Source organism: Carya illinoinensis, chromosome 1 (genome assembly GCF_018687715.1).
Source record: "Carya illinoinensis cultivar Pawnee chromosome 1, C.illinoinensisPawnee_v1, whole genome shotgun sequence".
In the NCBI taxonomy this organism is placed as follows: Eukaryota; Viridiplantae; Streptophyta; class Magnoliopsida; order Fagales; family Juglandaceae; genus Carya; species Carya illinoinensis.
This window is the reverse complement of record NC_056752.1, coordinates 13,528,938-13,541,698: the sequence shown is the minus strand read 5'-3', so window position 1 is coordinate 13,541,698 and position 12,761 is coordinate 13,528,938. Positions and strand designations below refer to the sequence as shown.

At 34.9% G+C, this 12,761-nt stretch overlaps 1 protein-coding gene across 1 annotated transcript; it reads right to left on the bottom strand.

Moving 5' to 3' along the window:
• Positions 1 to 8,997: 8,997 nt before the first annotated feature.
• LOC122311291 (wax ester synthase/diacylglycerol acyltransferase 11-like) lies at positions 8,998 to 12,497 on the bottom strand. The gene is made up of 7 exons (XM_043125788.1): positions 12,136 to 12,497; positions 11,383 to 11,961; positions 10,988 to 11,054; positions 10,803 to 10,876; positions 10,458 to 10,667; positions 9,588 to 9,725; positions 8,998 to 9,452 (listed from the first exon to the last, which is right to left on the bottom strand). The coding sequence occupies exons 1-7, from the start codon at positions 12,406 to 12,408 to the stop codon at positions 9,240 to 9,242; spliced, it is 1,554 nt and encodes a 517-aa protein (XP_042981722.1). The 5' UTR covers positions 12,409 to 12,497; the 3' UTR covers positions 8,998 to 9,239.
• Positions 12,498 to 12,761: the final 264 nt, after the last annotated feature.

The window sequence follows — 12,761 nt, the reverse complement described above, 5'->3', positions numbered from 1 at the left end:
GCACGATATGTAAGAAATACCAAAAAAAGTTACAAGAATTTAGAGATTATAATGAAAGGAAGCATTAAGTAATCCATGTTATACTAGAAAACAAAAGGCCCACACAAAATTCTACTATATTCAAAGTAGTAGACTAAGCCTTCATATTATAAGGCCTTGATATTTAATAAGCAACTTTGGGAAAATGAACTCTTCTTTAGCAAATAATCTAGATACTTCGATTTTCTAATAATATTTTACCAAGCTTGATATCAAGGGTGCAAGTCACACAAACATTTGAAGAAATACAACCTAATACAGTACACAATACCATTAAATACGAACTCATTGATCAGCAATTGAAAAATAAACCCCAATCCAGAGGAAAGGAGAGGGGGGAGGGAGAAAAATTGTGGAAAAATATCATGATACCCTATTTTCACTTCGTGTTAGCAAAAGCTAAGCATCTTTTGTTTTGTTTGTCTTTGTTTTGTTTTTAATTTTTGTTGCAGGTGAGAGGGTCTGCCTGGTACATGTATGTATCTGACTTTACACCAATCATAGAACCTATTCCATGATTTGAGATAATTAGTTTGTTATTTTTTCCCTAATGAAAAACAAAGGGTAAAATGGTAGAATGAGTTCACAAAAAACCTCCCATTACCATCACTACCACTGCTAGAAATACTATAGGTAAGGCTAAAAATGAAGCGGTAAGAATAACAACAAAAAAGAGGACATCAACAAGACTTACGTTCAGAAGGATTGAAAGGTATCCACTTCCTGATCATCAACACCATTGCATAGATCATTATCGAACTTTTTCAATAATTATTTAATTTCCAATCACTTGAATGCAAATGTTCTTACTTCTTAGCATAGGACTTTAGTACTTGTTCTATTTGTTAGTGTACATGCACTAACAAAATCCCAACTGAGAAAATGGTTAAAAAAGAGTCAAAGAAACGCATACAACTTTAGATAGCAAAAAGTTTTTTATTCAAGAAATCTCAAAACTCACACTGTCACTGTCCCATCCTCTTGTGAGCATCGTATGGCCCATTCAAGCTGTCCTCTCTCAAGCCCATGCATATCTTTGGATGTAATGCAATGCAATTCAATTCAAGCTATCCCCTGGCATCTGAGTGGCTGCCAGAACCTATTTGCCAAGTGGGAACATTTTGAGTCATCAAAAATCAAGGATCTTGCAACATTATTACCAAAGAACACATATATTGGTTGGTCCGTTCATTTATAACATAGAAAATTGTGATCTCTTTCCTTCTCTTGATAACCAAATACTATATATAGCATTAATTAAAACATAAGGCTTCTCTAAAGACTTATCTGCCAATGATGCAAATTTTATTCTAAACTACTTAGTAAATAGTTATCATGAAAGAAATCAGTCAAACCTAAGTTGTTTTCCCTTGTATAAGTGGGAACTTATTCATGTTGCTCTAAAAATCAATAAATTTATGAAATATCTGACATCAAAATAATTTCTACTAGGTTCTATACCTCCACAAATCGATCCCCAAAGTTAATACCATTTCCAAAATAGGTGCGAGAAATCTGTCGATTGAGGGAGGTAGAGTTAAACTGAGTGAGTATACAAATCTTGTTTACGCCACTATTGATACAATTGCTCATTGGTATGTATATAAGCCTATAGCACCCCCTCCACAGGAACCTGCAGATCATACCAACTCATCACATCAGAATGACTAACTAACTGGACAATTTAACAAAGGCTAAGCCTCTTTTCTTCAACCACTAAATTAATTTACAAGCAACTAAATTAATCAAATATAAATCTATAGCTATTTTCTTACAACAGGTGTTGCTACTCTCTTGCTAGGCCTAGAGTTTCAATTTTCCGTCCACACTTTAGCGCAATTAAGTACACAGCTGTGAAGTATGGTTTCCAAGGAAAATGAGAAAATTGAAAAAGGAAAACCAAGGAACTGATAAAAATAAAATAAAAAATAAAAAAATCGAAGGAAAATTGGACTACTAAAAAACAAAGAAGAATAACATCTAAGAAAAAAACTACACAAATCTTCTCTAAATGTTGCGAATTTGAGCAAAAGTTAGAGAGAGAGAGAGAGCATGATTGATAAAGTTAGAGAAACTGACTGGTGTCGGTGAGAAGACGGCGTAGGTGGCAACGATCGGAAATCCCCATGAGAATATTAATACTGAGAGAGAGAGAGAGAGAGAGAGAGAGAGAGAGAGAGAGAGAGAGAGAGAGAGAGAGAGAGAGGAGGGAGGGAAAGTGGGGAAAGTGGGGAGAATGTTAATCTCGGGGGAAAAGCGGGATTTAAAAGACTTATTACAACGACTAAAAGTTACGGTAATAAGTCAAGTTTAAGGGCGAGAGAAATTGTGGCAAACTTTTGTTGTTGTAATAAGTTATTAAAACAACCTATAAATACGAAACTGAGTTACTTTAGGCAAGTCTATTTCCAGTGACCAAAACTTGTGCAAAAAATTCTCAAATTCTGGCTACATTACTAGATAGCCACAAGATTTTGACTTAAATAAAAATATGAATTATTTTTGGCTATATTAATGTTGCCAAAAATAAAAATAGCCCAATCTACTTATTTATTTATTTATTTTTTTGTAGTGAATGGTACATGCATAAAATGATCGATGTTTTTATAACAAATGTGGCACTTATTCATGTTACCCACAAGCTTATAAAAAATTACTAATTGCAGAGGTATGGACTCACTTTGCACCTATATCATGTGGGCCTGTTCATCTGGGCTAGATCTTTTTCAACTTGGTCCAGGATAACCAAGTTTTGATCCTAGGTTTTGGCCTAGAATAAATTTGGGCAGGTAACTACATACCAAATTACATCCCAGCGATTATATAATTGCTGGAATCTAATTTCAACAGCCAAAATCCTTTACCGGCGATTAAGAAATTGCTGGCAATTCATTTGGCAGCAATGAATAAATCGCCAGCATGTAATTTCAAAATGCCAAAAGCTTTTGCTAGCGATGAAGAAATCGCTGGCAAGTAAATTGGCAGCGATTTATTAATTGCTGGCAAAAGATTTTGGCTGTTAAATCACTGCCAATTTCCTTGCCAGCGATTTCCTCATCGTTGGCAAAAGAATTTAATAACAGAAAACCAGTTGCCGGCGATTAATAAATCTCTGGCAAGGAAATTGGCAGCGATTTCTTCATCGCTGTCAAAAGAATTTAATAACGAAAAATCATTTGCTGGTGATTTATTAATCGCTGCCAATTTATTTGCCAGCGATTTATTCATCGCTGGCAAAAGAATTTAATAAAGGAAAATCATTTGCCGACAATTTATTAATCGCTGCTAATTTACTTGCCAGTGATTTCGTCATTGCTGGCAAAAGAATTTAATAACCAAAAATTACATGCTGGTAATTTATTAATCGTTGGCATGTAATTTTGCAGCAATTTCTTAATCGCCGGCAAATGATTTTACCATTTTGAAATTAGATGCTAGCAATTACTAAATCGCTGCCAAATCATTTAGTTTACACGGCAATTTTGGAAGTTCGTGGCAATATATCAGAAATGGCTAAATAGAACCAGCGAAGCTACGGTGAGTTTATAATCGCTGGCATATGTATTTGGCAGGAATTTTGATGCTTTTTTCGGCGATATTAAATTGCTGGGAAAAGTGCCTTTTATTTTATTGCTGAGTATCTTTATTACAGATAGGACAAATCATTTTACCTTTTGTGCTCCATCTAGGCAAGTTTTCGTATGCTGAAAAATCATTTATTGTCAACAACATTGCAACATGCATCTTGAACTCCTGCGATAAGGCCGCGTCATATGTAATGGCACCATGATCCCATAATTCTTTCAACTCTGCAATCAGTGGCTGAAGATATATGTCTATTGTATTCCCTGGTGACCATGGTGGGATCATAAAGTACGGATCCTTTATGCACTTATAAGGTGGCAAATTATAGGGTATTAATATGACTGGCCAAGTACTATGAGAAGTGCTCATGTTGCCATCATAAAGTATGGATCCTATATGCACTTATAAGGTGGCAAATTATAGGATATTAATATGACTGGCCAAGTACTATGAGAAGTGCTAAATAGATTAAAACCATCTATTGCTAAACCAAGCCATATATTGGAGGTTCTTCGGCAAACCATGGGTACTCAACATCTACCTTTTTCCATTGTAAATAATTTGCAGGATGTGAAAAGGAGTTTTCATTTCAGACTCTTTCTGTGTAATGCCAAGACATATCTTTCACAATCGATCAAGATGTAAACAATTTTTTAAGTTTAGGAATTAAAGGAAAATGTCTTAACACCTTTTAGGACACATTACGCTTATTGGATGTCCATTTTGACTCATAACACACTGGACATTTATCAAATTTTGCATATTGCTACCAGAAGGGAACACAATCATTCTTACATGCGTGAATGATATTATAATCGAATCATAACCCTCGCTTCATAAAAACTATGGTATAATACGTTATCTGGTGGGAGAGCTTCTTTAAATAATTCGAGCAACATATCAATGACCTTTACAGAAATACAACATATAGACTTAATATGAAGCAACCTCACTATGAACGACAACTTGTTATGATGAGTGCACCTCTCATATAGTTCTCACTATGCATCCTCCCACAATCTTCCAAAATTTCTGGATCCCTCAAATGATTGAGTAGATGTTCATTCTCCATCCCTCGCCCCAAACATACTAGCACCGAGATCATCTAACATCTCCGTATATTCTCTCCATTATCATCACCATCATCAAATACATCCACATTTACGTCAATGTCGTTACTTTCCTCCATTTGATTGGATCGGGTACCAGATCTAATTCTTTTAAGAAATGGTTTGCCATGTAAGACCCATGGTGAGTATTTAGGATCGATTCCATTGAGATATAAATGCTGCTTCACTACCACCAAGTTATAAGAACTAAAGTTTTTGCACTTATTGTACCCAAAAATTCTTTGCGAACAATAGGGCACAACTCTTGAATGGGTCTAAGGTTCAATTGGATATGAAAATGACATTCAACTTTTGACTAGTAAACCTAGTCTATTAATCATACTAGGGTATTCTATGCAAAATATTTGGGTTCAAAATTAATATCTAATTAGGTTTATGGTTTATATTTTAATTAGGCCAAATTAATCATATTATTTTAATTTGGATATTTTATGAAAATAATTCAAACTATTTGGGTTCAAAACTAATATCTACTTGAGTTTATGGTTTATATTTTAATTAGGCCAAATTAATCATATTATTTTAATTTTGGTATTTATGGAAGTAATTGAAACTATTTGGGTTCAAAATTAATATCAACTTAGGTTTATGGTTTATATTTTAATTAGGGCAAATTAATCTTATTATTTTAATTTGGGTATTTTATGGAAATAATTGAAACTATTTGGATTCAAAATTAATATCCACTAAGGTTTATTAATGTTCTTTATGTGCGCAAACTTATTATTACGTGATAAGTTGGACAAGTAATGTTCGAATACAACTAAATAAGCATTCGAACGGTTGCACGTTATACATTGTTTGGCGGGAAATAATCCCCCCCCCCCCCTATTCCCATTTGGTGTCAACCCCAAATTATTGTTTGAACATATTATTCACCATTATAATTCACCATTATAATTCATTTGAATAGTACTCTAAACGTTCGAACAACTACCAACAAACATTTGAAAGTTTAGTTTAGCTTAGGGTCCTATATTGCAGAATATAGTATATATAATACTAGTCCTATATATATGCATATATATATATTAGTATACTATATATATAGTGTTAATTAATGTAGTATTATATAGTATACTCTATATATATATATATAGACTACTATAGAGTACTATATTATTTATATACTATCTGAAAAATTCTACTTATCAACCCTACACCACACATCTACTTATAAAAAAATAATAGCATGTGTTTGGTGTAGGGCTGATAAGTAGAATAACTTATATTATATATAGTAATATATGTACAATATACTTATAAGATATACATATAACATTAATACACTATTATATGCTAAATTTCAAATCTAAATTTAATAAATTAAAAAGCTTGATACTAAAATTATTATAATGAACATTGGAAAATCACATTGTTCCAATCATTAATAATATACTGGTCAAATGCTAAGATTAGACCTTCAAATCACGCTCGAAAGTCTAAAATCATTGTTCGAACTGTATTACATGTATAACAACTTACGAGGGCTATTGGTTTGTATTTGGAAGGGTTTTATTTGCTTATTTGTAATCTCCCAGATGTTTCGCTTGTAACCACGGTATTCCTCTGCTATAAATGATGGCATATTAATAATCTTGAGACAAGGCCGCTATGTGTGTAGTTATTGACTCTTCTAAAAAATAAAAAAATAAAAATAGCTTACGAGGGCTGGTATCGTGTGCATCATTGAAAAAATTAAGCTAAAAAACCCTGTCAAACACTCCTCATCATCTTGGCCTCTGTCGTCATCGCCACTATCAACTACCACTTCTACTCAAGAGGTACACAACTTACATGCTTTTAATGGGTTGATTTGGAGTTGTTTGGGTTGTTTATTTATATATTATAGGGATTGTTTTTAGTCTTATATTTTACATCAATGGGACACCGTAGGTGGCTGGAAAACACAAGGCTGGGATGACTCTATGCTCATCCTGACCTTGTATGCTTGTTATTTGTGGAAGAACAAATTGATTCCTTTCATTTTAATGGCCGTTGAGTTGACTCAGCCATTGCTGAGTTCAATCCAGAAACTATTCGAACGATATTGAACGCATTCGAATGGAAAAAATTCATGCCTCGAACAATTATGTAAGTATTCAAACATTTGTTCAAATAGTGCGTTCGACTGGATATGTTGTACGTTTGAATGTTAAGCTAATACAGTTTCTACGTTCAAATAGTTAATGTTTCAATCTAATAATTTCTATACAATACAGTTTGTCATTGTTTTAATCAACATAATTATGTGAAAATTCATGTATTATATTTTATAACCAATTTTTCTAGTATTATTTTTTAAATTTCAAGTTCACAATGGTTATAGAGGAAGAAAGCATGGCAGGTCAAGTCGACCCTCCAATGAAGAAGTTCAAGAGATGACTGTTTTTCTCAAGCTTCAAGTGAAGATCTAGGACTTTTAGGATCATTTCTGGGAGGGTCATTCCTTAACGACTGTCTTCATCGAGCATAGTTGGACACCAATCATTGACCAGAAGGACGAAGGGAGGGACGTCGTTGCTTACATCAACATAGTATTTGAGTTCTATAGAGAGCTTGGTGGTGCTAGCTGAGATGATGAGGCATACACGATCTCAGTCCGGGGCACATCGGTTACATTTTTAGCGGACTTAGTCGCCGATTTTATTGGTATGCCTCGACTACCCACTGCATATTTGAATGTGGTGTTTAGAGAGTCTACAACTACGGGTGATGGGGAGACAGCTGAGGATGATGGCACTGATGTAGATGGACTTAATGGTCTCACTGATCACAAGATTTGCCAGTTAGTTGTGGGTCAAGATGCTCCTCCCTATAATGGGATGAAGAGCATTTAACAGACCGATTAATCTGGTTTCTTCAAGATTATGAACATAATTCTCTCGAACAACATTGATCCTCAGCATCCCAAGATTGAAGCTGGCATGGATCAAGCATGGTTTATGATACATGCATGTCGCTCTTGTAGTATCTATTGACCTATCAAAGTCCCACAACCTTATGACATATATATATTGCTTTTTGGGGGTTCTAATCACACTATTTCTATTAGCGGCGAGGGTCCTACTAGATAGTGCTAAGCGTGTTTTGGAGCCAATTAGATAGATCAACTCCTCGACCTTGTCACGCAGCACGAGACACTCGAGATTTCATCTTCGTGCTCCCACTACAGAGCTAGTCAAGACTTAAGGAGATGCACACCCAAATTATCATGGCATATTGGGTAACATATCTACACTAAAGACATCACGGACTACTACTCATGAGGAGATGGTAGATATAGTGCGTGCAAAGATTAGCAGAGCATATTGATGTAGTGCGTACAAAAATTTGAAGGGCCATCTTTAACTTACGTATAGAGATTGCAAGCATCTCTAAGACTCAAGTGAGAATTAGTTTTCGACTAACATAGCTAGAAGCATACCTAACTGTAGTCAAGGATGTGGTATATGAGTAGGGATAGTAGTGCATGCAGGTATATCTTTTATTTGAGTTTTTTTTTTAATGTTTTTTGTATGGACAATATTTGTGTTTTATAAATTTAATTTAATTATGCCTTTTTCTTTTCTAAATTAATTATTAAGTTCCATTATAAATATATATATATATATATATATATATATATATTCTTTAACTACTAACTTTCTATATAAATTAAATATTTCTCCATAATCAAGTAAGGTATTATATTGCCTTCAAAATTTGTAAAACTTCGTTTCGAACGTAATGTATAAGCCTTCAAATTCCATTCCTGCCAAAAATTTCTACAATTAATCGATCTCGCCATAATTTCTGTTCAAACTATTTATTTTGCTTTCGAACAGATATTAATACTAATCAAATGGTCACTTCCCATGTTCGAACTATAACTCCTTGGAGTTCAAAGAGTTGAATAAACTGTTCAAACGGTAAGCCAATTTTTCACTAAATTTATTAACTGAACTTGCCAATTTCTATTTCGATCGTATCTAATGTCCATTCAAAAGTTTATTTCATTTATGCTTGATCGGTTTAGTCAACGTTCAAACAGAAATTTCTCGTCCCTACATATATATATATCGTTGGAATGAAAATTGACTCTTCAAAAGGTTTACAACTTCTGTCGGTTTTTAGGGACAAAACTTGAGTTTCATCCCTAAAACTCATTTTTTGAGACGATTAAATAAAAATAGTCTCAAAATCAAACTTTTGTTGTAGTGGTGGTACTTACAGGAAAGTAAAAAAAAGAAAAACATTGCAATTCTTAGCTTCAATGCACTTTATGACATTAATACGTCAAATCGATAAATTAAGCTACAGTACATCTTATTCAGAATTCATAGGATATTGTATGCCACAACCATATATAATTGATAATCATGCTGTAACAGTAAGCAATCATGAGGAAAAAAAAAACTTGTGAAAGATATGTCGGGCATCAATAACAACTATAGCAATTTATAAATTGCTATAGTTGTGTAATTACACAAATTTGATCGATCCTCAAGTAATTATGGAGTTGGAATTTTCAGAACAGGTCCCATTTGTGTTGTGACATTCCTTGACGAGCCCTTTTGCTATGACGGCATTCTTGATGAGCTCAAGAGAATGGACAATATCGTCACATAGCTCACGGGGATGAGGAATTGTGCCTTCATCAACTGACAGAACAATGGTCATCTTGTTTATATAACTTTGGAAGTTAATCATTAATGCCTGCAAAAAGTAGCACGCACGTGGAGCACTCGATTAATGAGTTTCAGCTCATGAGTTGCAAAAGTACTAAAAAAAAAAAACTCAGATCATTCTTAACATTAAGCCTGCAATGGAGAAGAAACAATATATACTTACATGCGGTTGACCATAACAACTTGGAGCTAGATAAGCCATGGGATGACCATAATAGCCAATTTCCTCCAGGGGTCCAACTAGATTGGAGAAGCACATTGTTGTGTGAGTGATGATTCTGTGAGATAGAGCACTTGCCCGCTGTCAAGCAAGAGAAAAATGCAACTTCATATGCGCATATTTGTATATGAGTTCTACTAATTACCAGTCAACGTTTTACACACTGCTTACTTCGAGACCCATTACAATTATATACATTAAAAAAAACGTCAAAACAATAATACAATTTTATATTATCTTATATGGTAGACTTTCACGTGCATCAGTGTATTTGGCCTATTACTAAAGACAAATGAGTTGTACAAGTCTCAATAGACAAGTTTTGCATTAGCCTTTTGTAAAATAGAAGACTTCACTATAAAAAAGAAAAATCTAGTTACAAGTACAACTGGACACTAACATGTACACCAATCTAATATAATTTGTTAAAAAGTAAATTTTATTAAAAACAGTGTTAATTTAAACTTTGAATAAGAATGAATCAGTATTGATACGTAGATTAGTACGCGACTTTGTTTGCATGTAGTAGAACTCCTATAAAAAAGTGTAAAGACACCTCTTCCTTTTTAGTAAGGTCCACATTTTTATAAAAGGCCAACGCGAGACTTGTCTATTTAGGACTTGTACCTAGCATTACTCATCAATAAATAGGCTTGCAAATAGATTAAGCATCTATGTTTAGGCAAATAAATGCAAAATAATTTCTTTTAGCTAGACATAGTTATATTATATGCATGATTGCAAGCAATTCCCTCGATCTACACACATACATATATAGTGTATCAAATAGAAAGACTAATTAATGGATAGTACCTTAATGCCAAGAGTTTTGAGAATGAACTCGGAAATGGAAAAAGTGTATAAAGCTTCAAGGGAGTGCTTCTTCCGATCAATGGTGGCCTTTGCTCGACGAATATAGTCTAAGGGGTCGTCCCGTAATGCAATGGAGAAGGGAAGGAGGACATAACCAATCCAGTTTCCCCACTTTGCCTTTGTGTCATTCTCCATCATATCAGCAAATGCCTGCATATATACATTACATGATATTTGATACAGAAAAGTAAGAGATCTTCACCTAATTAATTGGAATTAACTATTAATGGCGCTTCTAATTATTAAGAAAATAAAAAAGAACGATTTATATATATATATGCAGACCTGAATCCCCGCAGATGTTCTTATGTTTATGAGCAGGGTTGATCTAAGGCGAATGCTTTTGGGAAGATTATTACCTGCGCATGCAATGCCAAAGTGAAACATGGTGACTACATGATATTATAGATACATATATACATACATACACACACAGTGGATCAGATTAATCTCAGAAATGATTAAGTTACCATATTTCCTGTTGAGATAGCGGGATAGACCAGCCTGAGTGATTCCCAGAGCTACATCATTGACTGTCTGCAAACCTCGCTCATATATAAAAGCATCATGTCAATTCAGGCATGTTTAAACTGTGCTGTTTGCTTCAATATAAATATTGGTGTTTCATGTTTGACAATAAAATTCATTTTACTCTATGGCAATTATAAGAGTTTTCTCCTACGATAAACTTCACCGAGTCTCCTGTGGGACCTTCAAACTTACTGTTCCATTTATCCAAGTGTTGTCAATATCGACCATTTAATGTCTGAATCAAAATTTATGCTATGCTCAGAAGTAATTTGACTGAAGCACCAAAACATAATAATGAGGAGACAGGATTCCTGAAGATGGAATTATTAATTACCATGTGCATGGCGTTCTTCACTAACTTGATATCATCCAAACTGACCGTCCGGTGAACGATTCTCCGAGGGGTGAACTCGACGCCAGGCGGGCCCTTGAGAGGCGTCTCTGTATCCTTCAGGAACATAGCTGTTGCTATGAACATGAACACGTCGACGACAGTGTGCCAAAAGAGGCGGCAAATCCACCACAGCCCAATGAAGCACCGAGAAAGCCACAAAGGGTTACTGCTGCTTTTTTCCTTCTTCTTCTTCACTGGAACCGTCGGCAAAGCTGAAGGATCGGAAGTTTTGCGTGTGCATGCCAGTAAAAGAGATATCAAGGAAGTACCATCGCCAAGAGAGTGGTGGATCCTGAATATGCCAACAGCCTCTGCATCAGAGGTTTTAACGTTGAGAAGATGGAGGTCCCAGAGAGGCTGCTGGGACCTGTCTATGGTTGTTTTGCTGAGGTTATAGACATAGTCTTCCACAAACTGGTCACCTGATTCCATGTCGGGATTTAGGTCTGGGACTCTTAAGTGCTTGTCTAAATCCACTTTTGTTCGAACCCATTTCATATCTCCTTTATCATCCCCAACCTGCATGCATGCTCTTCTCTCGGTTAGAATATAATAGAGAAAAGGCAAAAAACTTATAGTAAAAACAGACATGAATTCTTTTGGGGATATTGAAACGTACAAATGCAAAACCCCATTAATCATATTAAAGAATACTAAAAGGAAGTAAGAAAGAATTATGTTTATTGTTGGTACCTGCAAACTAGAGAAGCGAGGGTGTTTAAGCAAAGTGTGGAGCAAGTTGGCTCTAACGACATCCTCGTGAATTTTGGTTTTGCAACCCATGATGGCTATGATGTAGACATTGAAGTTTGGTTCATGGAACAACCTAGCGGATGGGCTCAATGGCTCTTCTTCGATCAACTCACTGTTGTCTTTTGCATCTGCTAATCTTCCTTTGTCTGCTGTCTTTGTTCTGATAGATTTTAGAGCTTGAGTTCTCGATCTAAGACCCTCTCCAGACTCCATTACGCCAAGCTATATCTATGACAATAGTGATCGGATAATGTGTATTCTAGATCAAGATGTAGTGGGGACTAGGCCACCTGATCTGTAATGATCATTTTATAGGGAAGGGTCTTAAAAATGGACCCCATTTTTTCCTAATAATTACCAATTAAGTTCCATTTTAGAAAATCAAGTTGTCATTTGCTTGCAAAATAGCTGACATGCATAGTACTGTTTAAGATCAGGTATCATCCGGAGCACCATAAGTACCTTGTACCAACAATATCCCTAATTCCACACTTTGATAATTAGGAAATATCTGAGGGTTGGACAGGAACCCCGAATCCCAGGTTCCATTGTCTTGAACATTAAAG

Bases quoted from the DNA above. Each gene is read 5' to 3' on its own strand.
- LOC122311291 (XM_043125788.1), bottom strand. From the start codon at position 12,408: ATGGAGTCTGGAGAGGGTCTTAGATCGAGAACTCAAGCTCTAAAATCT. The intron at 10,668-10,802 runs GTCTGCATATAT...GTATATATGCAG, and splicing joins GAACATCTGCGGGGATTCAG to GCATTTGCTGATATGATGGA. The intron at 9,453-9,587 runs GTAAGTATATAT...TACTTTTTGCAG, and splicing joins GTTGTTATGGTCAACCGCAT to GCATTAATGATTAACTTCCA.